This window comes from Schistocerca gregaria, chromosome 1 (genome assembly GCF_023897955.1).
Source record: "Schistocerca gregaria isolate iqSchGreg1 chromosome 1, iqSchGreg1.2, whole genome shotgun sequence".
Lineage (NCBI taxonomy): Eukaryota > Metazoa > Arthropoda > Insecta > Orthoptera > Acrididae > Schistocerca > Schistocerca gregaria.
Genome location: NC_064920.1, coordinates 824,640,905 through 824,668,367, shown reverse-complemented (window position 1 = coordinate 824,668,367; position 27,463 = coordinate 824,640,905). Strand labels below are relative to the sequence as shown.

At 45.8% G+C, this 27,463-nt stretch overlaps 2 protein-coding genes across 2 annotated transcripts in view; both read left to right on the top strand.

Annotated features, from left to right (window-relative positions):
• LOC126276055 (sodium channel protein Nach-like) overlaps positions 1-895 on the top strand; it is a 159,662-nt gene extending 158,767 nt beyond the window's left edge. The window contains 2 exon segments of the mRNA XM_049977250.1: positions 522-662; positions 856-895. Coding sequence (XP_049833207.1) covers positions 522-662; positions 856-895 — 181 coding nt within the window.
• Positions 896-12,173: 11,278 nt separating this feature from the next.
• The window catches only part of LOC126275897 (myosin-8-like), a 109,948-nt gene continuing 94,658 nt past the window's right edge, over positions 12,174-27,463 (top strand). The window contains exons 1-2 of the mRNA XM_049977241.1: positions 12,174-12,509; positions 22,250-22,452. Coding sequence (XP_049833198.1) covers positions 12,174-12,509; positions 22,250-22,452 — 539 coding nt within the window. The remainder of the gene's footprint in view (positions 12,510-22,249; positions 22,453-27,463) is intronic.

The window sequence follows — 27,463 nt, the reverse complement described above, 5'->3', positions numbered from 1 at the left end:
ATACCATCATTTCATGAGGCCCTTGGAACATGTATACGTTATCTGTTTGTATAGACATCTCTGTGACTTCCTTGTTTACTTGCGCGTGAGCTCACTCGGATTTCAGTGTCGTGTTTGGCTACGTGGTGTGTGGTATCAACGAAGACGCACGGGCGGTTTACGACGATAGAGGAGAGACCCATGTGGTTAGATGTGTAACACCATAGGCGACACCATTTTAGAGTTTTTTATATTTTGACGACTATGTGGCGATGCAGTTCGGAAGACACGGCAGCAACAAGGGAAGTAGCCACGATGTTTTAAATTTATTATCAATTTTATTGTGCGTGGTGCATGTTCCATTTTAGCGAGTTTTAACAGGTTCTTTTACTTTTTATTATTCTGATGATGGAAGCTTGACTTCCGAAACGCGTCAGTCTTAGTGTTTTACACTATAAACAAGTGGTTGAGCCGATATATTTTTTAAAATTGATTTCACATAGCAGCCACTGTTTCCGTGGCTTTATTTGACAAAATTGCAGCAAATATAGTGTGTGCGACCGCGGGGCTGCACAGGTGCTGTCGGCGTGCAACGACCTGTCGGTGTTCGACCCGTCGACGTCGGTGGCGGCGCGGTTCTACTCGTCGCTGCTGGAGTGCGTGCGGCGGCTGTCTGCGGGAGCGCCGGCGGGCCGCGCCCTGGACACGGTGTGGGCGGCGGCGGCCGCGCTCAGCCAGGCCTGCCAGAACGCCGCGGCGCGCCGCGCGCTCGCGCACACGCACCGCGCCGCCGCCGTACTCGCCAGGCTGCTGCAGCCCGCACGCGCGCGAGCCCTGCCGCACGAGGGCCGCCTCGCGCTGCTGCGCGCCCTGCAGGTCAGCACCGCTGCGGGAGAGGGTGGTGGTGGGGGAGTAGGGGGAAATCGACTTCGTACAGGTCGGCAGAAGTCATTGAACGTGACCCATTTTGCCTCCCGCGACACTGCAGCGAGCTTGGGGCGTTGGTCACATGGCTATGCTCGCTTGCGCTCAGGTTAGAACTCTGAGGGCGAAGGCGGTAAGCTCTCCGTTTAGGTAGCGCTAGAATTGTAAACCTACCATAGGCCACTGTTGACTATCGCAAGTATGTGTAGGCTACAGTTTTTCTGATACCTTAGGCCAATTATCAATGACATTGCCGCAGTGGATACACCGCTTCCCGTCAGACCGCCGAAGTTAAACGCTGTCGGGCGTGGCCGGCATTTGGATGGGTGACCATCGGGGCCGCCATACACTGTTGCCATTTTTCGGGGTGCACTCAGCCTCGTGATGCCAATTGAGGAGCCGTTCAAAGAAAACCATCATAACCACTGGGACAGCGGTGTGCTCACACGCCCCTCCTATCCTCTTCCTCATCTGAGGATGACACGGCGGTCGGATGGTCTCTATGGGCCACTTCTGGCCTGAAGACGGATCACTTAGGCCAATTAAGATCCTAACCACGTTATCTGTACGTCAGGTGTAAGGCATACCTCTCTGGTGTTACCTCATTTCCATCGGTTTGTTTGCGTATGCAATCATTGCCTTACAAAATTCCCCTAGAATTTGAAAGTTGCCAACCGTCTAGAAAATGAGTGAGCTACATGACCTACGGAACGATTTTTTTTCACCCTATTATTGTCCTGCCTGTTTTTTTTTTTTTTTTTTTTTTTTTTTTTTTTTTTTTTTTTTTTTTTTTTTTTAATAAACAGTATTTAGCCGGCCGCGGTGGTCTCGCGGTTAAGGCGCTCAATCCGGAACCGCGCGACTGCTACGGTCGCAGGTTCGAATCCTGCCAAGGGCATGGATGTGTGTGATGTCCTTAGGTTAGTTAGGTTTAAGTAGTTCTAAGTTCTAGGGGACTGATGACCACAGATGTTAAGTCCCATAGTGCTCAGAGCCATTTGAACCATTTTTGAAACAGTATTTATAGCAAAATTGAAATTGTTAATGTTTAATTAATGTTTTATTCGAAAACTGATGATTTGTAACACGAAATAGAGGGCGTATTTTCTCAAAAAAAGGTAACACTAAAAAAAAGATCCAAAACAAGAACATATCCAACATTGTTTCAATATTCCGTTGGGTTTATACACTGGAGAGCCAAAGAAACTGGTACACCTGCCTAATATCCTGTAGAGCCCCCGTGAGCACGCAAAAGTCCTGCAACACGACGTGGCATGAACTCGACTAATGTCCGAAGTAGTGTTGCAGGGAATTGACACCATATATCCCGCAGGACTGTCCATGAATCCGTAAGAGTTCGAAGGGGTAGTGATATTTTCTGAACAGGACGTTGCAAGGCATCCCAGATATGCTCGATCATGTTCATGTATGGGGAGTTCGGAGGCCAGCGGAAGTGTTTAAACTCAGAAGAGTGTCCCTGGAGCCACTCTGCAGCAATTCTGGACGTGTGGGGTGTCGCATTCTTCTGCTGAAATTGCCCAAGTCTGTCCGAATGCACAATGGACAATAATGGATGCAGGTGATCAGACAGGATGCTTACGTATGTAATACCTATCAGAGTCGTATCTAGACGTATCAGGTGTCCGATATCACTCCAACTGCACATGCCCCACACCATTATAGAGCCTCCACCAGCTTGAATAGTTCCCTGCTGACATGCAGGGTCTATGGATTCGTGAGGTTGTCTCCATACTCTTATACGTCCATCCGCTCGATACAATTGAAACGAGACTCGTCTGACCAGGCAACATGTTTCCAGTCGTCAACATTCTATTGTCAGTGTTGACGGGCCCAGGCGAGGTGTAAAGCTTTGTGTCGTGCAGTCATCAATGGTACCCGAGTGGGAATCGGCTCTGAAAGCCGATATCTATGATGTTTCGCTGAATGGTTTGGACGCTGACAGCTGTTGATGGACCAGCATTGAAATCTGCAGCAATTTGCGTAAGGGCTGCGCTTCTGTCACGTTGAACGATTCTCCTTAGTAATCGTTGCTCCCGTTATTGCAGGATCTTTTTCCGGCCGCTGCGATGACGGAGATTTGATGTTTTACCGGATTCCTTATATTCGCGGTTTACTCGTGAAATGGTCGTGCGGGATAATCCCCACTTCATCGCTACCTTCGGAGATGTTGTGTTCTATTTCTCTTGCGCCGAATATAACAGCACGCTCATATTCACTTAAATCTTGATAACCTGCCATTGTAGCAGCAGTAACCGACGTAACAACTGCGTCAGACACTTGTCTTATATTGGCGTTGCCGACAACAGAGTCGTATTCTGCCTGTTTACATATGTCTGCATCTTAATTCGAATACTTATACCTGTTTCTGTGGCGCTTCAGTGTTTAATATGTGTTATATCTAAATAGTTTTCAAAATGTTCAAGTGTGTGTGGAATCGTATGGATCTTAACTGCTAAGGTCATCAGTCCCTAAGCTTACACACTACTTAACCTAAATTATCCTAAGGACAAACACACACACCCATGCCCGATGGAGGACTCGAACCTCCGCCGGGACCAGCCGCACAGTCCATGGCTGCAGCGCCCCAGACAACTCGGCAAATCCCGCGCGGCTAAACAGTTTTAAGACTTATCAATAAGAACAGGAAACTCTTGTCTTTCATCATGATGAAGACGTTCTATTGAGCGCAAAATACCAACAATTATTATTTAGGTATGTGAACTGTACTTTTCGCTTTGGTTACACAATAGCCCAGAACTTACGAGAGCAGCTAATTTTTATTACTTATAAAATGCAATCTACATTTTTTAAGGATATAAAGTACAAAATGGACTAACACTTAACGATGTGCGGTTCTAATTATGTGTGAAACAAACGAACAAAAAACAAAGGGAACTCGTTGGCTTCCAATAGCTCTCTCTCACATTCATTAATGTTTCTGTTCCTACCAACGCTACCAATACTGCCGGTAATGCTAGCATTCACTACATCATTGATGTACTGTACGAAAACTACCGAACTATAGTTCTGGTAGAGCGCAACTGCACTCACCACTATATGTGAAGGGGCACTTGTGACATGCTTGGCTTACTTGGAGTTAATGTCAAAATGACGCCTCACTCGATGCCAGGATAGCAGATGACAACATTGGTGAGACATCATTGATTTTCCCAAATTCGTTGTTCGTGTTGTGGTATTGTGCCATTTTGAAGCAACAGCACATTGCATATTTATCACAAACACGTCACCCTTCGTACGATTTCTTATAATTAAATGTCAGTTAACGACTCATCGGTGATAAAAGCCTTAGGGAGATCCTAAAATGAACGCTAATACTGTTAATATTTGTGTGTGGTTAGGAACACTGGCAAGGGGACTGTCCGAACTTCTCCTCTCAGATTTGATTCATATTGGCCGGGTGTGTAGTGCGAGACTAGGACTTCAACATATATAAAGAGGAAGACGCAACTTTCAACCGTTTTTGATAGACAACCAATTCTAGTCAATCCAGTACACATGCATTAAAGTAAAATACTCGCCTACTAAATAGGAAATGACAACTCATAATTCCGTGCCCCTGCTTAGTTGTTGTTGTTGTTGTCTTCAGTCCTGAGACTGGTTTGATGCAGCTCTCCATGCTACTCTATCCTGTGCAAGGTGCTTCATCTCCCAGTACCTACTGCAACCTGCATCCTTCTGAATCTGCTTAGTGTACTCATCTCTCGGTCTCCCTCTACGATTTTTACCCTCCACGCTGCCCTCCAATGCTAAATTTGTGATCCCTTGATGCCTCAAAACATGTCCTACCAACCGATCCCTTCTTCTAGTCAAGTTGTGCCACAAACTTCTCTTCTCCCCAATCCTATTCAATACCTCCTCATTAGTTACGTGCTCTATCCACCTTATCTTCAGTATTCTTCTGTAGCACCACATTTCGAAAGCTTCTATTCTCTTCTTGTCCAAACTAGTTATCGTCCATGTTTCACTTCCATACATGGCTACACTCCAAACAAATACTTTCAGAAACGACTTCCTGATACATAAATCTATATTCGATGTTAACAAATTTCTCTTCTTCAGAAACGCTTTCCTTGCCATTGCCAGTCTACATTTTATATCCTCTCTACTTCGACCATCATCAGTTATTTTACTTCCTAAATAGCAAAAGTCCTTTACTACTTTAAGTGTCTCATTTCCCAGTCTAATTCCCTCTGCATCACCCGATTTAATTTGACTACATTCCATTATCCTCGTTTTGCTTTTGTTAATGTTCATCTTATATCCTCCTTTCAAGACACTGTCCATTCCGTTCAACTGCTCTTCCAAGTCCTTTGCCGTCTCTGACAGAATTACAATGTCATCGGCGAACCTCAAAGTTTTTACTTCGTCTCCATGAATTTTAATACCTACTCCAAATTTTTCTTTTGTTTCCTTTACTGCTTGCTCAATATACAGATTGAATAACATCGGGGAGAGCCTACAACCCTGTCTCACTCCTTTCCCAACCACTGCTTCCCTTTCATGCCCCTCGACTCTTATGACTGCCATCTGGTTTCTGTACAAATTATAAATAGCCTTTCGCTCCCTGTATTTTACCCCTGCCACCTTTAGAATTTGAAAAAGAGTATTCCAGTCAACATTGTCAAAAGCTTTCTCTAAGTCTACAAATGCTAGAAACGTAGGTTTGCCTTTTCTTAATCTTTCTTCTAAGATAAGTCGTAAGGTCAGTATTGCCTCACGTGTTCCAACATTTCGACGGAATCCAAACTGATCCTCCCCGAGGTCTGCATCTACCAGTTTTTCCATTCGTCTGTAAAGAATTCTCGTTAGTATTTTGCAGCCGTGGCTTATTAAACTGATAGTTCGGTAATTTTCACATCTGTCAGCACCTGCTTTCTTTGAGATTGGAATTATTATATTCTTCTTGAAGTCTGAGGGTATTTCGCCTGTCTCATACATCTTGCTCACCAGCTGGTAGAGTTTTGTCAGGACTGGTTGTCCCAAGGCCGTCAGTAGTTCTAATGGAATGTTGTCTACTCCGGGGGCCTTGTTTCGACTCAGGTCTTTCAGTGCTCTGTCAAACTCTTCACGCAGTATCGTATCTCCCATTTCGTCTTCGTCTACATCCTCTTCCATTTCCATAATATTGTCCTCAAGTACATCGCCCTTGTATAAACCTTCTATATACTCCTTCCACCTTTCTGCCTTCCCTTCTTTGCTTAGAACTGGGCTGCCATCTGAGCTCTTGATATTCATACACGTGGTTCTCCTTTCTCCAAAGGTCTCTTTAATTTTCCTGTAGGCAGTATCTATCTTACCCCTAGTGAGATAAGCTTCTACATCCTTACATTTGTCCTCTAGCCATCCCTGTTTAGCCATTTTGCACTTCCTGTCGATCTCATTTTTGAGACGTTTGTATTCCTTTTTGCCTGCTTCATTTACTGCATTTTTATATTTTCTCCTTTCATCAATTAAATTCAATATTTCTTCTGTTACCCAAGGATTTCTAGCAGCCCTCGTCTTTGTACCTACTTTATCCTCTGCTGCCTTCACTACTTCATCCCTCAGAGCTACCCATTCTTCTTCTACTGTATTTCTTTCCCCTATTCCTGTCAATTGTTCCCTTATGCTCTCTCTGAAACTCTGTACAACCTCTGGTTCTTTCAGTTTATCCAGGTCCCATCTCCTTAATTTCTCACATTTTTGCAGTTTCTTCAGTTTTAATCTACAGGTCATAACCAATAGATTGTGGTCAGAGTCCACATCTGCCCCTGGAAATGTCTTACAACTTAAAACCTGGTTCCTAAATCTCTGTCTTACCATTATATAATCTATCTGATACCTTTTAGTATCTCCAGGGTTCTTCCACGTATACAACCTTCTTTCATGATTCTTAAACCAAGTGTTAGCTATGATTAAGTTGTGCTCTGTGCAAAATTCTACTAGGCGGCTTCCTCTTTCATTTCTTAGCCCCAATCCATATTCACCTACTATGTTTCCTTCTCTCCCTTTCCCTACACTCGAATTCCAGTCACCCATTACTATTAAATTTTCGTCTCCCTTCACTATCTGAATAATTTCTTTTATTTCATCGTACATTTCTTCAATTTCTTCATCATCTGCAGAGCTAGTTGGCATATAAACTTGTACTACTGTAGTAGGTGTGGGCTTCGTATCTATCTTGGCCACAATAATGCGTTCACTATGCTGTTTGTAGTAGCTTACCCGCATTCCTATTTTCCTATTCATTATTAAACCTACTCCTGCATTACCCCTATTTGATTTTGTGTTTATAACCCTGTAGTCACCTGACCAGAAGTCTTGTTCCTCCTGCCACCGAACTTCACTAATTCCCACTATATCTAACTTTAACCTATCCATTTCCCTTTTTAAATTTTCTAACCTACCTGCCCGATTAAGGGATCTGACATTCCACGCTCCGATCCGTAGAACGCCAGTTTTCTTTCTCCTGATAACGACATCCTCCTGAGTAGTCCCCGCCCGGAGATCCGAATGGGGGACTATTTTACCTCCGGAATATTTTACCCAAGAGGATGCCATCATCATTTAATCATACAGTAAAGCTGCATGTCCTCGGGAAAAATTACGGCTGTAGTTTCCCCTTGCTTTCAGCCGTTCGCAGTACCAGCACAGCAAGGCCGTTTTGGTTAATGTTGCAAGGCCAGATCAGTCAATCATCCAGACTGTTGCCCCTGCAACTACTGAAAAGGCTGCTGCCCCTCTTCAGGAACCACACGTTTGTCTGGCCTCTCAACAGATACCCCTCCGTTGTGGTTGCACCTACGGTACGGCCATCTGTATCGCTGAGGCACGCAAGCCTCCCCATCAACGGCAAGGTCCACGGTTCATGGGGGGAGGCCTGCTTAGTTAAGAACTCGCAAAGTCTTTTAAGTTTATCTTCCGAATGTTCAAATGTATGTGAAATCTTATGGGACTTAACTGCTAAGGTCATCAGTCCCTACGTTTACACACTACTTAACCTAAATTATCCTAAAGACAAAGACACACATACCCATTCCGGAGGGAGGACTCGAAACTCCGCCGGGACCAGCCGCACAGTCCATGACTACAGCGCCTGAGACCGCTCGACTAATCCCGCGCTGCACAGGGGAAAATAAGCACTAATGGCTTGTTCTTGACAGATGTACTTGGAGAGTCTACCCAACGTAAAGACATACAACTGGTAATAGCTATAATTATTAATCGCAAATGACGTACACATTGACGTTAACGTTGACTGGTACACCATCCTCAGTCACCAACAGAAATGTCTGCACTTACACCCGGTACATCCTGTACACGGAGAAGCAAAAGAACGTTAAATCTGTTGATGTATCTACAAACTATTATCACTTTAACATTTGTTATTAACATTAGCATCCACAAATTATATGAAAATAAAAAAAATCCAGTTAAAAAATTTCATTCCATTTTCTTCCCCTATACAGCAGGCCAAATACTGGAGTGTGAACGCTTGGAAGCAAAACTGTTAGTTTATGCTGACATGTGTAGTCAACTTATTGGTGAAGTTACGACCGTGCGGAAAATGTCAGGTGGTAAGTTATGTGACGTGTTTGTGCGAACACTGTTCGACGCAGAGAAGAAACAAACAACATACTGATGTTGTACACACTAAGGTACCACATGTAAAAATATCTGCACCCTGTATACGTGTACCATAATGAATAGCGAAAACTGACATGAGTGGAACTATGGTAATACGAGTAAAAACGTTCCAGTAGAGATGCTTTCACAAATGAGGCAATTGCGAGGTGACAGTAATTGTGTGGGTACGAGCCATCACTGACTTCAGTATGAACTGTAGTCATAATTAGTACAAACTTATCTAAAATGGGAACTTTTTGATGCAGTCACCATGTAACTAGGCTCAGGTAGCTCCCACAAGGAATAGAGTGCTGTTTAACACATGTTACAGTTTACTGTAGACTTTTACAAATGTCGGCTTCACGTATGTAGACAATGCCGTACTTGTCTCCGCAGTGAGTTTCGAGTTACGAATTCTTTCGGAACCCCCGGGCTTCTGGCCCCCACCGAGATCATCTCTTAAATCTTGAGAAGACGGTACGCTTTGTTACTCCAGTTCATCATCTTATAGGCGGAATTGCTGCAGTCTTCACTTTCTAGATGACCTCACTACGAAAAAATCTAGACGTTAGGTGATCGGAGGCAGGGTGCAGGGCCCGCGCAACTTACCCATCTTGAATCATACAGATGTGTTAGATGTCATCTTGCATCAGCAGCAAGTTTCTTTGGTGCGTCATCATGCGTAATCCCCAACCCCGGGCTATGGGTGAAATCTGAGCTCTACTGGGGCCTCGATGGAGAAGTTTACGTTTCAAATCCGTTAGTTCTAAGAAGGCCGAAGGCGGTGTCAGCTCGCAACCACACATTCACAACTGTCTTCCAATGGCTCGATTGTGGAGCCATGTTTACTGGAAAGTTTTTGCTTCTATTATCGTATATACTAATTAAATATGGCTGAAGCTTAGGCTCTTTCCACTCAGAGCCGACAAAACTCGAAGACGTACCGAGGTAGCCACAAACCGAAGTCAACTACAGTAACTTTACATAAGAAGTGCTCATTTTCACTGACTTCTTATCTTTAGTATTATTATGTACCTTTGTTCTATATTCAGATTAAACTATATGGTTCCAATGACATTTCCAAGTCTCAAACACCTATGATATATATACAGATAGAAGTGACAAATGAAAATTTCTACCAAGGCCAGGATTCGACCCTGGGTCTCTTGCTCATTAGGCAGAAGCATTAACCACTACTCTAGCCTGGCACAGTGACTGAATAACTGCCCGAACTTCCCTATCAATCCTTCCTCCTCAATCCAAATTCCCACTTACACCTCTGCCCACTTGGTATTCCCCATAAACTCGAACAGCATTGCAAAGGTTGAACGTTCTGTATTGCCTTTCGCGGGCAAGCGATCTATAGGATGCGCTGTCCAAGCATAAGTCATAACCCTCCCTCACGGCTCTACTTCCACTAGTACCTCATCTCCTGCATTCCAGATTTCACAGACGTTCTCCTGCGCACCTTGCAGGACCAGCACTCCTGAAAGAAATGATATTTCGGGGACATGGCTTAGCCAAAGCCTGAATAGCTGTTTGAGTTTCCAATCTGGAGCAGAGTGTACGCTGAACTGCAACTTTCTGGCAGATAAGAAATGTATGCCGGACTGGTACTCGAAACTGGGACGTTTGCTTTTGACGAGAAAGTATTCTATCGACTGGACTAGGTCACAGGGTTGCACCCGCTCTGGCATAAAGTTTTAATGTGCCAGAAAGTTCCCGATCAGCGTACACTCCGCTGGAGAGTGAAAATCTCAATTTGGAAACTCTCCCAGATTGTGGATAAGCCCTCTCCATAGTACCATTTCTTTCAGGAGCGCTAGCCCTCCAAATTTCGTAGCAGAATTTCTGTGAAGTTTGGAAGATAGGAGACGAGGTGCTGCCGGAAGTACAGCTGTGAGAGCAGATGGTGAGTCGTGTTTGAATAGCTCAGTTGTTAGAGCATTTATCCACGAAGAGTAAGGGTCTCAGTTTCGAGTCCCTTTCTGGCGCACAGTATTAATGTCCCAGGAAATTTTGCTTCTGAAATTGTGTTATTTAGTTTGATTTAGACAGATTTGAGTTTTATGATGTAAATAAATAAGTAAATACTTCGATTTGTGTCCGTTTCTGCTGTCACACTGCACAAGCATATGTTTTAGGTAAGATAGTGGGCACTTACACGGACCTCAAAATTACACTCCTGGAAATGGAAAAAAGAACACATTGACACCGGTGTGTCAGACCCACCATACTTGCTCCGGACACTGCGAGAGGGCTGTACAAGCAATGATCACACGCACGGCACAGCGGACACACCAGGAACCGCGGTGTTGGCCGTCGAATGGCGCTAGCTGCGCAGCATTTGTGCACCGCCGCCGTCAGTGTCAGCCAGTTTGCCGTGGCATACGGAGCTCCAACGCAGTCTTTAACACTGGTAGCATGCCGCGACAGCGTGGACGTGAACCGTATGTGCAGTTGACGGACTTTGAGCGAGGGCGTATAGTGGGCATGCGGGAGGCCGGGTGGACGTACCGCCGAATTGCTCAACACGTGGGGCGTGAGGTCTCCACAGTACATCGATGTTGTCGCCAGTGGTCGGCGGAAGGTGCACGTGCCCGTCGACCTGGGACCGGACCGCAACGACGCACGGATGCACGCCAAGACCGTAGGATCCTACCCAGTGCCGTAGGGGACCGCACCGCCACTTCCCAGCAAATTAGGAGACACTGTTGCTCCTGGGGTAACGGCGAGGACCATTCGCAACCGTCTCCATGAAGCTGGGCTACGGTCCCGCACACCGTTAAGCCGTCTTCCGCTCACGCCCCAACATCGTGCAGCCCGCCTCCAGTCGTGTCGCGACAGGCGTGAATGGAGGGACGAATGGAGACGTGTCGTCTTCAGCGATGAGAGTCGCCTCTGCCTTGGTGCCAATGATGGCCGTATGCGTGTTTGGCGCTGTACAGGTGAGCGCCACAATCAGGACTGCATACGACCGAGGCACACAGGGCCAACACCCGGCATCATGGTGTTGGGAGCGATCTCCTACACTGGCCGTACACCTCTGGTGATCGTCGAGGGGACACTGAATAGTGCACGGTACATCCAAACCGTCATCGAACCCATTGTTCTACCATTCCTAGACCGGCAAGGGAACTTGCTGTTCCAACAGGACAATGCATGTCCGCATGTATCCCGTGCCACCCAACGTGCTCTAGAAGGTTTAAGTCAACTACCCTGGCCAGCAAGATCTCCGGATCTGTCCCCCATTGAGCATGTTTGGGACTGGATGAAGTGTCGTCTCACGCGGTCTGCACGTCCATCACGAACGCTGGTCCAACTGAGGCGCCAGGTGGAAATGGCATGGCAAGCCGTTCCACAGGACTACATCCAGCATCTCTACGATCGTCTCCATGGGAGAATAGCAGCCTGCATTGCTGCGAAAGGTGGATATACACTGTACTAGTGCCGACATTGTGCATGCTCTGTTGCCTGTGTCTATGTTCCTGTGGTTCTGTCAGTGTGATCATGTGATGTATCTGACCCCAGGAATGTGTCAATAAAGTTTCCCGTTCCTGGGACAATCGGTTCACGGTGTTCATATTTCAATTTCCAGGAGTGTATTTTATCGAAAAGGAGAGATGCGCGCACTAGATTTAGACGTGGCACAGAGTGTGAGAAGAGTGAGTGTGCTCCAGGACGTGACGTACGGCGTGGAGGTGTCGTGGCGGGAGGCGCAGGTGCCGGGCCTGCTGCAGACGCTGGCGGCGTGGGCGGCGGAGGGATCGGCGGAGGGCGCTGGCGCCGAGGCGCGCCAGCTGGTGGCCCCCGCGCTCGCCGCGCTCGTCAACCTCTGCCAGCGCAACCTGCCCGCCGTGGTCGCGCTCATGCGCGCCGTCGACACGCGAGCCTTCCTCTGCACGCTCCTCTCCCGCCAGGACCCCTCGCCAGCCACCAAGCTGCAGGTCACACTCTCCGTAATGGCACAAGAACCTACGTCGCCAGCACTATTATGTTGCTTAGCAATAATCACTCTAACTGAACGCCATACACACCAAGGAACAGCTCAGAAAATTTTGAGAAAATGAGCAAGCTGTTGCAAATAAATACTTATTGGAAACCTTGACCTAGGTTTCGACAATTTTAAAATTCAAGAATGAAATTTCCACTCTGCAGTGGAGTGTGCGTTGATATGAAACTTCCCGGCGGATTAAAACTGTGTGCCGGAAAGAACTTCGAACTCCGGACTTTTGCCGTTCGGAGGCAAGTACTCATCAACTTTTCTTTATTTTTTAATTTTTAGTCCTAGGGTGAGGCAGTGGGAAGAAAACATTGTACATTTATGTAATTCTTTTCTTTTTTTGTTATTTTATTTGAACGTCCCAGAAAAATGACTTACGAAAAAGAAGGGAAATAAATATAGGGCCGAATTGACACCCTTGACACTTCACTGGGATTAATAGCCTTAATAGCCTGTTCCGCGAACGCGAAATTGCGTAAACCTGCCACAGCTTCAGCGGGCGGGGGGGGGGGGGGGGGGGTTTCAAGTTCAAAGGCACTGAGCACTATGGAACTTAAGTGCTGAGGTCATCAGTCCCCTAGAACTTAGAACTACTTAAACCTAACTAACATAAGGACATTACACACATCCATGCGCGAGGCAGGATTCGAACCTGCGACCGTAGCGCCTAGAACCGCTCGGCCACACTTCCCGACGGGGTTGGAGGGAGAGGGGGGGAGGGGTCATGAAACATGCTACCTAGGAAGTTCACAAAGTGCGTTTTGTACTTAGAGTGACGTCGGGTGATTTCGTGTTGTTCTAGCAGATAATGCCAATAGTCCATTCCCGATATCACGAAGAAAAAGACAGCGTCTGGGAAAATAAAGCATCCGTTATGATCGTGGAGTCTTCGGTGCGTCGGAGTAGTGCCATGATGCGTTGCGTCTGCCGCCAAACCCCTTTGCCTTACCACACTGCAGAAAATGTTCGTCGGTGCCCTGCATGCCACATATAAGGCAGAGCGGGGAATGTACCATGTGAATGTTGTACAGTCGCCAGCGGGTGGCTGTCTTCGGGTTGAAGATGTATACCAAGACAATCTCGCTGCCGTGGCGAGGAGAGGCGCATGGACAGCTCACCAAATCTGTCGCCAATCCCTCGTTGGGTATTTAAGTTCGACAACAAATCTGCCATATATCTCACGGGTAGTGGGGATCCTTGTAGAAGGTATCTGTAAGTGAACATAACTAAAATCAACAAAGAATCGCGCGAAGTGAGAAAAAGGCGATATGATGCCTACCGTCACCGGCGGTTCAGAAGACGCAGGAAGAAACACGTCCAGGATCGCCGACGTGATGGCATGTTGCAGTTGGTTCCATATCCGTAGCTACCCTCGCAACTAGAGCCTTGTTCCTCACGTTCGTGATATTAAGTCCTCCAGAATGGTGTGGGAGAGTTAAAGTCTCTTATTTGACCTTAAACAACGTCCCTTGGCTGACATAGCGTTCAAAGGCCGCCATTAACCTGTCAACAATACCATGTGAGATTGGCAGTACCTGTGCCAGTTGCGGCAATCGCGAGGCCAGATGAACATTTGTGTATTCCACCCTTTGGAGCTGGTCGTGGGTTCGGAGGGAATATTGTTACGTGCAGTCTGACGTGCTGGAACAGACTTCGGTAGCTCGTCGCCGCGGATTGCCGTAGCGATCGGTTGAACACCACTCCGTCGCAGGATATCTACAGTCATAAACGAACTGTGCAGAGCGTCCAGCCCCCATCCAATGTGCATAATCTTCGTTTTATTCATGTCGACCCTGCTAATCGCCGCTACTGCATACGTAGTAAGAAGCGCAACAACTTTACGTACTTCGTTCTCCTTCCGGACGAGTATCATCAAATCGTCGGCATATTCACGACACTTGAAGGAACTCGCACGCATTCGGACGCTTGTAAGAGTAAGGAGCGCCGCGAAGGAGGGGCATGAGGACGGTAATAAAATCCTTGATCGAGTCAAGGAAATAATGGTTGAACCTGTCAAAGGCACGATCAAAATTCACTGATACGAACGCTGCTCGCATGTGACAAGCGTCTTGGATCTTACAGTCTTGAGCCTAACATTCACGCAAAGATCTTATAGTCAGTACTGAGCATCGTGAATGGTTGAAATTGATGGGCGCTGACACTCCCTGCCGATTTCGGTACTGATGTAAGCAGCCCCGGCAGGAATTGCGAAGGGACGTCCGTGTCAGGGTCCAATAACTCATTATACACCTGCACACATTGGGACTTCATTAAATCTGCAAATTCGCAATAAAATTCGAATGTCAACCCATCTGGGCCAGGGGATTTATGCAACGCACCGTTCATGAATGCCCTGTATGTCATCTTCCGTTAGGAGTTCCAATAACGCCTCTGCTTCCGAACCATCAACCCCCGTTTGCATCTGACGCAAAATTTCTTCTCCTATCCGTTTTCCGTCGGCGTAGCGGTGAAAAGGAGGCGGTAATGCTCCAGAAACCCAGCAGCAATGTCTTACTGTAACGTCAAGGGCCGATCGTCACCATCATGGAGCTCTGTGATCAAGGATAGACGGATACGCACATATCCCCTGGACACTTGTTGCATGCAGATACGTTCTTCATCAACGTTGTTCAAGCAACGAACACGGATCGGAAGTCCCCCCAATCGACGTCTCGTTATGGATAAAATGCACGCCAGAATGCGATGGACTTCCGCTTAACTTCCTGGAGGACAGGTCACGGAGCACCATGTAGTAATAATGAAGTGTATCTCGGAGCCATCTCGCTTTTTCCTCGCCATACGTTATGAGAGCTCTTCGTATCGCCGGTTTTACACATTTCAGCCACCATGAAAGAACCGTACGGTGCATCGGCAGATGAAGAGTGAGTGTCTGCCATGTTTCTTCGATCCGTTGGCGACATTATGGATCCACCAAATAAGGATGAATTAAGTTTCCACGAACTACGGCTCCGCCAGACCCGCTGCCGTGGGAGGGTTAAAGTGCATAAATATGCAAGATGATCCTTAACAGCTGTGGACCAGCGTTCAGTAGCCAACACGTGATCTCTTAATCTGTCAGAAAGATAAATTCGATCCAGCCTGCTCGCCGAGTGGCCAGTATAAAATGTGTAGCCCTCTCTCTGTCCTTGAATCTTTGCTCTCATGTCCATTAGTGCCATGTATCGGAAGATCATGTGCATTGCGTAGCAGGAGCTCAGATTAGGGGTTTGATTCTTCGGTATGAGAACACACCTAAAATCCTCTCCTACCAAAATGTAGTCATATCTGCTATCGAATAGTGGCGCAATCTCTTGCGAGCAGAACTGCGCATGCTCCCGTCGATTGTCAGATCTGGAGGGTTGCATAGATGTTGACAATACGAATGCCGTTCACGGTCATCGCCAAACCATGAGTCGAAGGGAGGTAATCGAGGTCACATACCAGAATCCCTTCCCAAACTAATATCTCTGTACCACGTCCTACGTCAGGAGTAGGCGCTATATAAGCGTTGTAACCAAGCACGTCGGGAAAGGCAGCATTTCAGGTTTTTCTGCACCAGCAGAATATCCACGTCTGTGGCGTAAATCATGTCCCAGAAAAGTTGCATCTTTGCAAGCGATCGTGCGTTGTTAATATTCACCGTTCCCACCTTATTTGCTTGGTCCGTCGTCATTGTCATGCTCGTGTCATGTCATTGGGAACTCCATAGACGTCGTCCGCTACTAGTGCTCGGGGGGGGGGGGGGGGGGGGGGGAGTTGCCCGCGTCAGTCGATGTCAATCAAGAAGGATCGACTGAGAGGTAGGACATCCCGTCACCATCTGAAGGAATCCTTTCAGCGTCCTCTAAAGGTACGTGTTCCATGTCAGACTTTTATTCGACTAGGATAACTTCCGTGTCCCCTAGGACGTGTCACCCGAACTATGGCTACGCTTTCTGCGACGCTTCGGCGATCGTTGTTTGGGGGCCCTGCCCTCTGCTGTCGTAGTCGACGCCACGCTGTGTTCGTTGGTCCGTTGCTGCCGCCAGTGTCTCGACCTCCACTTCTACGGCGCGTGCTACATGTGAGGGTGCGGAAGATGCCTCCCTCATCTGCCGTGAGGTGGCTGTAGGGGCATTCTCCGTGTCACCTCCGTGCTCCACTAACTCAGTCTGCTCTTGCAGCAACAAGTCCGTGCTACACTCTGAACTCGGCAACACCTCCCGACGGGCCACAGACACGTACGTCATCGGCAGGTGCGCGGGAACTTTACGCTGTGATGCCTCTCCACGTGGCAGTTGCGTGACGCGGCGTTGTATGCACTCCGTGCGGATATGTCCTTCTCCACCACAGCCAGAACATGTGCGTGGCTGGGCATTGTAAATCACAATAGCTCGACATCCTCGAATATATAAATATGTTTGTTAAGGACGCTCTGCACCTATTGGACGCCGATTAGCACGGGATAGGTGCTAAAACTCGCCCAGCGTTCAGGTATATGACTGAGTAGCATTCCATATGGTCGCAGCGATTATGGTACCTCAAACGGAAATTCAAAGATCCGAATGATCCTTTCATATGCAGCTTCATCGGTCATCTTGACATACCTTGTACTGCTTACAATGGGTACGTGTATCCCAATTAGGCCTGTAGCAGGTAAACGAACTTCTTCCCTCTATTTGGAAACCTTGGGTCTAGCATATTCGTTGTCAAACGTGCAAACATAAATTGTGTGTCATGGCGATCTAGTCAGACAACAACACACATATCAGCGGTGTAAACACTTCCTCTTCCACGCGCACCCGCGACCGGGACAACAGGTCCGTACCGCGCAGCTACCTAATGCAGACTGTGCCAACTGAGCTATCCAAACACGACTTGCGACCCATCCTCATAGCTCTACTTCAGCAAGTACTTCATCTCCTACCTTCCAAACTTCAGAGAAGCTCGGCTATGTCATACCAGGAAGTTTCATATCAGCGCACACTCCGCTGCAGAGTGAAAATTTCATTCTGGAAACATCCCCCAGGCTGTGGCAAAGCCTTGTCTCCGCAGTATCCTTCCTTCCAGGAGTGTTAGTTCTGCAAGTTTCGCAGGAGAGCTTCTGTGAAGTTTGGAAAGTTGGAGACGCGGTACAGGCGGAAGCAAAGCTGTTAGGATGGCTCCTGTGTCGTGCGTGGTTAGCTCAGTTGCGCCTACACGGTAGCTCAGTGTGTTCGGTCAGAGGGTTAACTGCCCTCTGTGATGATAAAAAACCCTGAGTTAATGAATGAATCGATGATGAATGTGAACAAGCTTCATGGGATGTCCACCCCGAACAATAACGAACAAAAGCGCAGCCATGTTTAAGATTCGTTCAAAAAATATGAACACTTTTTTCTTTTGGTCGTTAAGCCAAAGATTGTTATGTGCGGCTCTCCATTCGTTTAGCTTGTCAGCTAACCACCAACCGGGCGTGGTGAGTCTCTTCCCAGCCTCGCCAATGAAATTGCTGCTCTCCAGGTTACGAACAGGATACTTACCATTGAAACAAGAACTCCTGCTTAGGTAGGATGAGCCATCAACACGGCATAGTTGTGGAGCACCATTTCCTGTGCGATATATTTTAACCATAGTTTGTTCAAAATTACTTTAGGATTGACACTTCGGCAGGAACACGTACGGCAGGGAGCAGGGTTGCCACGTCCCCTTAAAACACACACCTAATCTTACATTTCAGTGTAACAGAGTTGGAATTGCCACCAGTATGATCTCCAAGCCATGTGCAATGTTTTCATTTTAGTTTTATTTGCGGAAGGAAATTTTTAAGACGATACACATGTAGTTACAAAAATGGACATCCTGACGACGTTGCTGTCTTTTCAAAATAACGGAAGCTTTATTGCTACTGAATTTATGTGACCACAACGTGCGAATACAATTTAGGAATGCAATATATTTTCGTTCGCTCCGAACTGGAACCTCTAACCCAAGGCAACTGAGTTAAATTCATTGCATTCATTGCAAAATATAGAACGTTAGTTTTATAATCATTTCGTTATTACGTACTGTAATCAAACTGTTTATTTACAACACAACAAAAATTATATCTTCCTTTTCACCTTGGTAGGCGTTTGTAAACAACAACATAACTTAATATTATGTGACGTAGTCGCTCTAATAATTTAACAGTGAAAATTGGTAGCATTGAATCGTTTTTTGGCCTTCACGCAACACAAAAAAGCATTTCGAGAGACAACTCTATCATCTCTGACTCAGCTAATGAGGTAGACCTTTAGTGTGTAAGCTCAGAAGCTGAATTTTACAACCTGATGATGAGAACACTGCCTGTCGAAACGCGTTGTTGAGTTGTCTGTAGGACAAAAAACGGTTCAACGCTACCAGTTGTTACTGAATAGTATAAAGGCTGTGTTATATTTAGCAAATAACTTTGGCGCCTAACATAAACGTAGCAGAAGTGAACCTACTAGAGCAGGAATTTGTTGCTGTATTCAAGTGGGCTGCTTGCTCTCAGCAGCTGTCTTGTCCAGGACAAATTAAACTACAACAAAAGTAATATAGGCAACACAATGAGTAACAATTAACAATCACTCCGAAACGGAGACAGCCACTTCAGTACACAGGATGTTTCAAAACCACAGTTTCATATGTCTGGGGGTGATAAGTCACGTGGGGCAAATTCTGTTTATTATTGACTATGCTCCTGAGAGGAAGCAGGACGGAGGCACTCCGCAGCAAATGTATGTAATAGATATTGTCTATAACCCAGTCATCTGACCCGTGTGAAAGGGGCTAGTTCGAACAAAATTAAACCTCCTGTTTCGCTTTTGAAATATCTTACTCTGCTTAGAGCTACTCGTTCTTAAGGTTTTCTTGTTGAAAATCATTCTTTCACTGGGGTACGTAGCATGCAGTACGCTCATTAGTACACCACACTAGTTTTGTGAAGTCGTGTCGCCCTTGATTCTTATGAGTTCTTGTAGTTTTCTTCTTTCACAATTGCTTTCTTCCCTTAACTTCCTGTGTGCTGGAACTGATCCGTCACGTTTGTACGAGAGAAGTAACTTTACAGACGATTTAAAGCAAATCTTTCGGGAATAACGGGATAATTTCCTCTCAGTGAAGCCCGCAGATTAATTTCCAAACGAGGTCGAAGCGACTACTTTACTTTAAACGCAGAAAGACAGTAGAGTTTCTAGAGTATTACCACAACAATCCACTTCTCTTCTGAGCAACTACACGTCTTTCGACTATGGGTACCAGAACAAGACATGAAGAAAACGCTTCTTCAAAGCGAAGCTCCTGGATGAAATACATTGTAAAGAAAGCAAAAAAAAAAAAAAAAAAGACTAATGTATTCCTTGCTTGTTTGCTGCAGAGCATTTAAAGAAATACACTTATTAAACTGAATACAAATAAGGGAAATGAAGTGTTAAGTTGGTTTACAAAATTTTGAATCCAGTCTTATGCCATAAGAGTTATACATCTAGCTCATGTTATATTAACGACACCATACGTGAACCTAAACAGGTGCTCAAAGTGGCGAACTTCCACCTGATTACAGTCGTTGCAGCGCTGATGCGCCGCTTTGCGGTCTCTTCTAAGAGGCCAGGATTTGTCTGAATGGCATTACGTGCTGCCTGTATTCATTCGACTGGAATGTCACTGTGCTGTACAGGCGTAATACACACGCTACGTTTGATGTGACCCCACATGTAGAAATCGGCTGGTTCGAGGTTGAGGTGAATGTGTGCCCATGGCTCAGGGCGCCTGTCTCAATTCAGTTCACACCAAACGTGGCAGTGAGGTGCTGACACACACAGCGATTAAAACATTGTGGTGCACCGTCATCTTGAAACCACATTTTCACCCGTAAATTCAGTGAAAGATCTTCTAGCTGCTTGGGTACGTCATCTGCCAGAAAGTTGTGACACATCGGGCAGCCTAGACTAGGTGCCAGAATAAAGGGTCCGACAATAAGTTCATCGACGATGCCAACATCTTTACTGCAAACTGTTGTTGGTGATGTGTGACCACGATTTCATGCGGGTATTTTTGTGCCCACACGTTGGTGTTGTTGGTATTCACATATCCGTCTCTCGTAAGACCACTTCGCTTGTAAACAACCCACATTATGCAAACTCTGGTTCAAGTGGCTCTAAGCACTATGGGACTTAACATCTGAGGTCATCAGTCCCCTAGACTTGGAACTACTGAAACCTAAGGACATCACACACATCCATGCCCGAGGCAGAATTCGAACCTGCGACCGTAGCAGCCGTGTGGTTCCGGATTTCAGCGACTAGAACCGCTCGGCCACCGCGGCCGGCTATGCAAACTCTGGCTCGACAATGCCTTGCTACACAAACCACTGTGAAAATCGCATAAGCCGTTCGAAGTCAGCTGTTCCAATGGCCTGTACCTCTTGCAAGTGGAAAGGGTGCTGATGTAGCGCTCTCTTGCGATCGCTTGTTCTCTTGTTGACTGGTTCGCCTCGTCTATGCCTAGTACTTTCTCTTCAAATTGCAACGTACGATGGTGTGATACTGCCGCTCAGAGCAGGTGCGTGGCTATTCCACTGGCTGACATGCGGAGCAGGTGACTGGATCGTAGGTAACACACATCGCATACGCACGACATAACTAACTAATTTTAAAAGACGCCTAACTTTGCAGGGAAACGTCAGTGTCCCTAACATAATTTGTTTCCCAAGACAAGGTCTATCACACCTACACGTTTGATGCAAAGACTTTGAAACACCCTGTGTAACTCAAATATTAATAGTGGTAATGGGCAACTCAACGTTTGACCATTCCTGATTTTGGGCCGTTCTTTCAGTCTATAAATGCTGACACTACACTTTGCTTTGGCTAAAGAGAGTGGAATACAGTTCTGTGTCTGTAGTTGACGTCACACTGTGTAAGAGTGGAAAACATTTTATTCCATTCCATAGCGTCAAGAGCTTACTCCAAATCCATGAATGTAATCTACGTTTCCTTGTTTTCCCTAAATATACCCTCCATTACTAACGGTTCCTTGGATGGCCCTGTTCCTCCTAAAATCAGACTGACCTTCTCGTACTCTGTTTAATTTTTTCCACCATTCTTTGATAAGGTACTATCCTGGGTGTTTTTAAAGCACCTAAAACTGGACTGAGTGCATGGTAATTATTGCATGTGTGTGCTCTTGCTTTCTTTCAACGTGTGCAATACTTATATTCTTTAAAAACTCTGATGGAGCTTTGTCAGTTACATAAATTTCGTTTGCAAGCTTTTGTATTTGTTACTACAGGCTTTGGCCTGATGCTCACGAGAGTACTGCTGGTATTTCATCAATCCCTGGGTAGCTGTTCCTTCTGGATTTGCTATTGTATCTTTCCTGTTACCTTCGTGCACGTGTCCTCATGTCCTCAATTTTAGTTGGCGTATTTTCATTACTCAATGACCTTATTAGTGTCTGGCATGTTCCTTGCTTTGTGCTATCTACAGTGAGTGTTTACAAGTCTTATGTGGCGCATCCGAGACACCCTGAATCAGTTTGGATATCTATCACGTGGCATCTTATCGCCGCCCATTCTTATTCAGCTTTGAGTGGAAAACGCCATAATTGGGCTGACTGCTCCGAGGGGAGTTTCAATTTCTGTGTCTGACGAGTATCGTAGTATTTAGGGAGGCGGTGGTTCCTGATTGAACACAGTGTGGCTGGGCGCGCTTGCAGGTGTGCAAGCTGGTGGTGACGGTGAAGCAGGTGCAGGGCGGGCTGCAGGACAGCGACGTGCTGAGCTTCTGCGAGGCCGCCTTCTGCGCCGTGGGCGACGCGCTCGCCGGCGCCGACGCCTTCCTGCTGCGCCAGATCGTCGACTTCTTCGAGGACGTTCGCAACGACGATCGCTGCCGCGCCGCGCTGCTGCGCTATGAAAAGTACGCAGTTCGTCTTCCCTCCGTGTTAACGGTGCACGGAGAAATATGTGAAACTTTTCACCGCCCTTTCTTGTCATTATTAATGATAGCAAAGATTTATAGGAATTATCTATATTATGTAGAAATAATACCGATGTTCGTAGAATTATCGATATTATGTAGAAATAATACCGATGTTCATACATAAGGCAACTAAAAGGCGTAGAATATCGTCGATGTACCGCTGTGTTTTAATAGTGAGGCGGATGACAAGCTGAGGGGTTCTGCTACGATATGAAATGAAATGGCATCCCACACAATCACTCATGGCTGTTAGCCGTAAGGGGGCGAGTAAGCTTGGTACCACATTGTTGTCCGGGACGTCTCCACATGCGTCTTTTGCTGGTCATCTGAGCTCGATCCGAAGCGGGACTCATCATTGTAGACATTACAACTCCACTAAATGAGGTTCCTTGCCGAAGACGTGTCTGGAGACGCCGTGGACAGCGGTGGGATGCCGAACTGACTGTCGCCTGCCATGAGACCCGACAACCAGCCGTGTGGCTTGGGTGGCATTTCTGTTCATAGCCCCCACCCCTACGATTCTCATACGTGGTACCCTTATAGCACAGTCGTTCGTTGACCATATTCTACACCGTTTTGTTGTTCTTCGTGGCAAGCAATCCTTATCTTAGAATTCGGCAAGATAATGCCTGCCAGCAGCCGGGCAGACTTTCTACTGCTTGTCTTCGTGGTTGACAAACCCTACCTTGGCCAGCAAGGTCACCGGATATCTTTCCAATTGAAAACGTTTGGCGCATTGTGGGCAGAGCCCTAGAACCGTTTCGGGATTTTGATGATGACACGCGCCAACTGGACAGAATTTGGCACGATATCCCTCGGGAGAACATTGAACAACTCTGTCAATGAATCCCGAGCCGAATCACTGCTTGCATGAGGGCCAGAGGTGGATCAAAGCGTTGTTAAGTTGGTGCGTATTTTTTTGTGTCAGACTACACTTCACTGCCGATTTATCGACTGCATCGAAGCATTTTCCCATTATATAAGACTTTAATCATTTATTTTGTACATTCTTCAACTGGGTATTGGATGTACAGCACTGTGCAAAACTTACGGACGAAAGTGTTTCGCGTTATATGCCTCTGCCAAGTAACTTGAACCACACGTAGAAAGACATGCTATAGTGTAGTACTGAACGTAACTGAGACAAATATGTAGTGAGATGAGCAGAAATAATACTTTTGTTTAAATAAAATAATCACACTGAAATCGGAGTGATTTGTGATGGTCCACTATACATTACAAAAGGCGGGAAATGGTTCTTAATAGGGTGTCTGATTGCCACGGATGGCGATTCATGTTGTGAAACGTGCTCCCACGTGGCTGACAACTGCCGGGTAGGTCGTTGATGTATGTGAACGTGCTGCGACATGTGTTCCCATCGCATTACACAAGTGCTCGATGGGATTGAAGTCGTTGCACGTGTGGGATGAGTTGGGGAGACGTACCGCAGTACGTCACATGCACCAGCGACCATCCATAAGTTGTCAGCCGCGCTGGGGGAAGAATGTCACGCCCTGCCACAAGGACTCCTTGCCAACCCTGTAACCAGCATCGGAGCACGTTGCAGAATATACATTGCTGTCCGTGGTAATCACAGACCGTATTAACAACCATGTCCTGTCTTTTGTAACGCCCAGGGCATCAATATAAATCGCGTTGGATTCGGTGCTATCATTGTCTTTATATAAAAATGTAATTTCTGTTCGTCTCACTGCGCGTTTCTTTCAGTTACCTTCTGTACTATGCTGTAGCAGCTCCCAAGTTTCATCGATGTTCCTTGGCAGTGACACATTATGCGAAAGTTACTGTCGTCCGAAGTTTTTCACGGCATCGTATTTTTCACTGCATTTCACACGCCCTATCAAGTGAGGTTATATGCTCTCCACGCTGTGCAAATGTCATATTTGGATAACTACTGCAACGTTCATCCATCTGAATCTGTTCGCCACATAAACTTGGGCCTTTTTATAGAAATATTGTCCACACATTACTCTCTGTTACCAAATTAACTATTGTTTGAAGACTCTGGAAGTTTCATATCGACCTACCACTTCTTTTAATCAATTTACCATACTGTTTTTTCTCTCATAACTGTGTTGGTACAGTTCTAATATATTTAACCCGTTATAACAAATATTCCTGATTTTAAAAACAATGAAAGTTTTTGATAGAAGTTGTGTGTAAATGAACAATGACCCACCTCTCAAAGAATAAATATAAATAGTAACAGTTTCCTTTGTTGAACCTAACAGCTATTTTCTTTTTCAAATAAGAGTCTCTCTCAGTGACATATCAATGATCCTATACATCAAAATATCGATATTGTACGTTCGATATAGTGTCAATGTAGTGATCGCTAATGCGACGTATCGGAAATTCGATGTACGGATGGATAGACAGATAGATATTCTGCGATCACAGTCCCTGCAGACCACGCACTGCTTCCACAAAGTGCCTCCATTCCTTCCTGTTTTGTGCCCGGTTCCTCAAGGTGTCTTCAGTTCCCAGGGCTGCTAGGTCCTTGGCCAGGTCGCCCATCCAGCGCTGTCTTGGTCGTCCAATGTGGCGTTCGGTGTTTGGTTGCCCCGGTAGTGCCATCTTCTCCTGTCTTCCATCAGGCAAGCGGACTACATGGCCCACTCATTGTATTCCTTTGCTCTTTATCGTCTGTAGGATAGTCGGTTGTCGCATCAGAAGGTAGATTTCCTAGTTTTTCCTCCTCCTCCATTCTCCGTTATCTAAAACTGGTCCTCATATATTCCTCATTACTCTTCTTTCAAATATTAATAGTTTGTCTCTTTGTCGCTTAGTCATGCTCTGTTTCTGAACCGTACATTACTGCTGGGCATATCACTGTGTTGTAGATTTTCATCTTACTGTTCACTGAGATCGATTTATAGCCAAGCGTCTCTCTGAGAGAATGCACGCATTTCGTTCCCACTGCTATTCTTTCCTTGATGTCCATTTTTATGCTGTTGTCCGTGGTAAACCAAGATCCCAAGTATTTGCACTGGTCTACTCTTTTGAACCTCTTGCCATCTATCTCAAGAAATTCTACCTGCTCTCGTCTTCTTCCTAATTGCATGAACATTGTTTTGTCTCGATTCACTTTGAGCCCTACCTTCTGTGCATTATTGTCCAATTTCTTGTACATTTCTTTCAACTCGTGCTTTGATTCACTTAATAGTACTATGTCATCTGCACATGCGAGACAATTGAACTTACCGTCCATATCTACTCCAGCCCACCCCTGTTGCCTTCACTCTTTTATAACTTTCTTTAAGATGACTTTGAACAGAACACATGAGAGAGCATCCCCTTGTCTGAGGTCTGTCTCAATCTCGAATGTTTCTGATGTGGCTCCTCGGAAACGTACTGCCGCCTTTGACACTTCTATACAAGTTTGCACTATTCTCATTAGCTTCTCAGGGATTCTGAAGTCCCGCATTGCATTGTATAGGCTGTTCCTGTGGATGCTATCATATGCACGTTGAAAATGGACGAACAGACAGTATATATCTTTATCATATTCCCAGTGTTTTTCAAACAATTGTCTTAGTGTGAAAATGTGATCTATTGTCGATCGGTTTGGTCGAAAGCCAGCTTGGTACTCCTGTAAGTTGTTCTCTGCGAATGGTTGTAATTTTCTGAGATAATGATGGACAGCACCTTATTCGTTACATTCAACAAGCTGATTCCTCTGTTGTTACCACATTTCATTTTGCTTCCCTTCTTGTATATTGGGCATATTATAGCCAATTTCCATACTTCTGGCAGTGTCTCCTTGTTCCATATCAACTGGATCAGTTTATATATCTCTAAGTGTAAGCTCTCACCTCCCTCCTTGATTAATTCTGATGTTATTCCGTCCTCCCCTGGGGCTTTGTTATTTCTGAGTCCTTTGATTGAGATCTTCACATCTTCTTCACTAACTTCCCATTCTTCTTCATCTTTCCTTTCCTCCGTAGTGTTTGCAGGTAATATCTCATCTCGGTCTGGGCGATTCAACACTTCTGAGACGTATTCTGCACATATTTCTACAATTCTTTTCTTGTCATTTATCAGGTTGTCGTTCTTATCTCTAATGAAAAAAGTTGAGCTCTGAAATCCACGTTTCCGATTTCCTATGTATTGGAAGCATTGCCTTGAGTTCTTGTTTTGGCTCTCTGCCTCAACTTGTTCTAGAAACTGGTTAGATATATTCTCTTCTCTGCTCTTAGGATTCGCTTTGTCTCCCTTCTGATGTTGATAAAATGTTCACTTTTCTGCTCATTCTACCTGTCAGCTAGCCACTTCCCTCTCATCTCCGTTCTCTTTTCTGTAGCCTTCTGGCTTGTCTCGTTGAACCATTTCCTCTTCTTCGTTATCTTCTTTCTTCCCAAAATATCCTACGCTTCACTTAGTACCGTGGACTTTATTTCTTTCCATTTTTCCCCCACGTTCTCTCTTGGTTCTAAGGTCTCTAGGACCTCAAAACGGTTTTTGATTTCTATAGCATATTGTTCTTTAATGCCACTTTCTCATAGTTTCTCAACATTCAAAACACGTTCTAGTGTCACCTTCTTCTTATGCATGTAGGTGAACATGAGTTTCAGCCTGAACACAATGAGGAAATGGTCTGACGCACAGCCGGCTCCTCTATACGACCTGACGTCCATGACTCTGCCTATAGCGCTGGTCCACCAAGATGACATCTATCTGGTTGGTGGTTCTTCCATTCGGTGAACACCATGTTGCCTTATGTATTCTCTTGTGTTCGAAGTAAGTCGAACTTACTCTCAGGTTCTTTAAGATAGCTAAGCTGATCATCCTCTGACCATTCTCTTTGGTCTCATCATGTAAACTGTGCCTTCCTATAGTTGGTATGTAGAATTCTTCTTTTCCTGCTTTTCCATTAAAATCTCCCAGCACTATCCTGATATTTATAGTTGGTGTGCTCTCAGGTGTT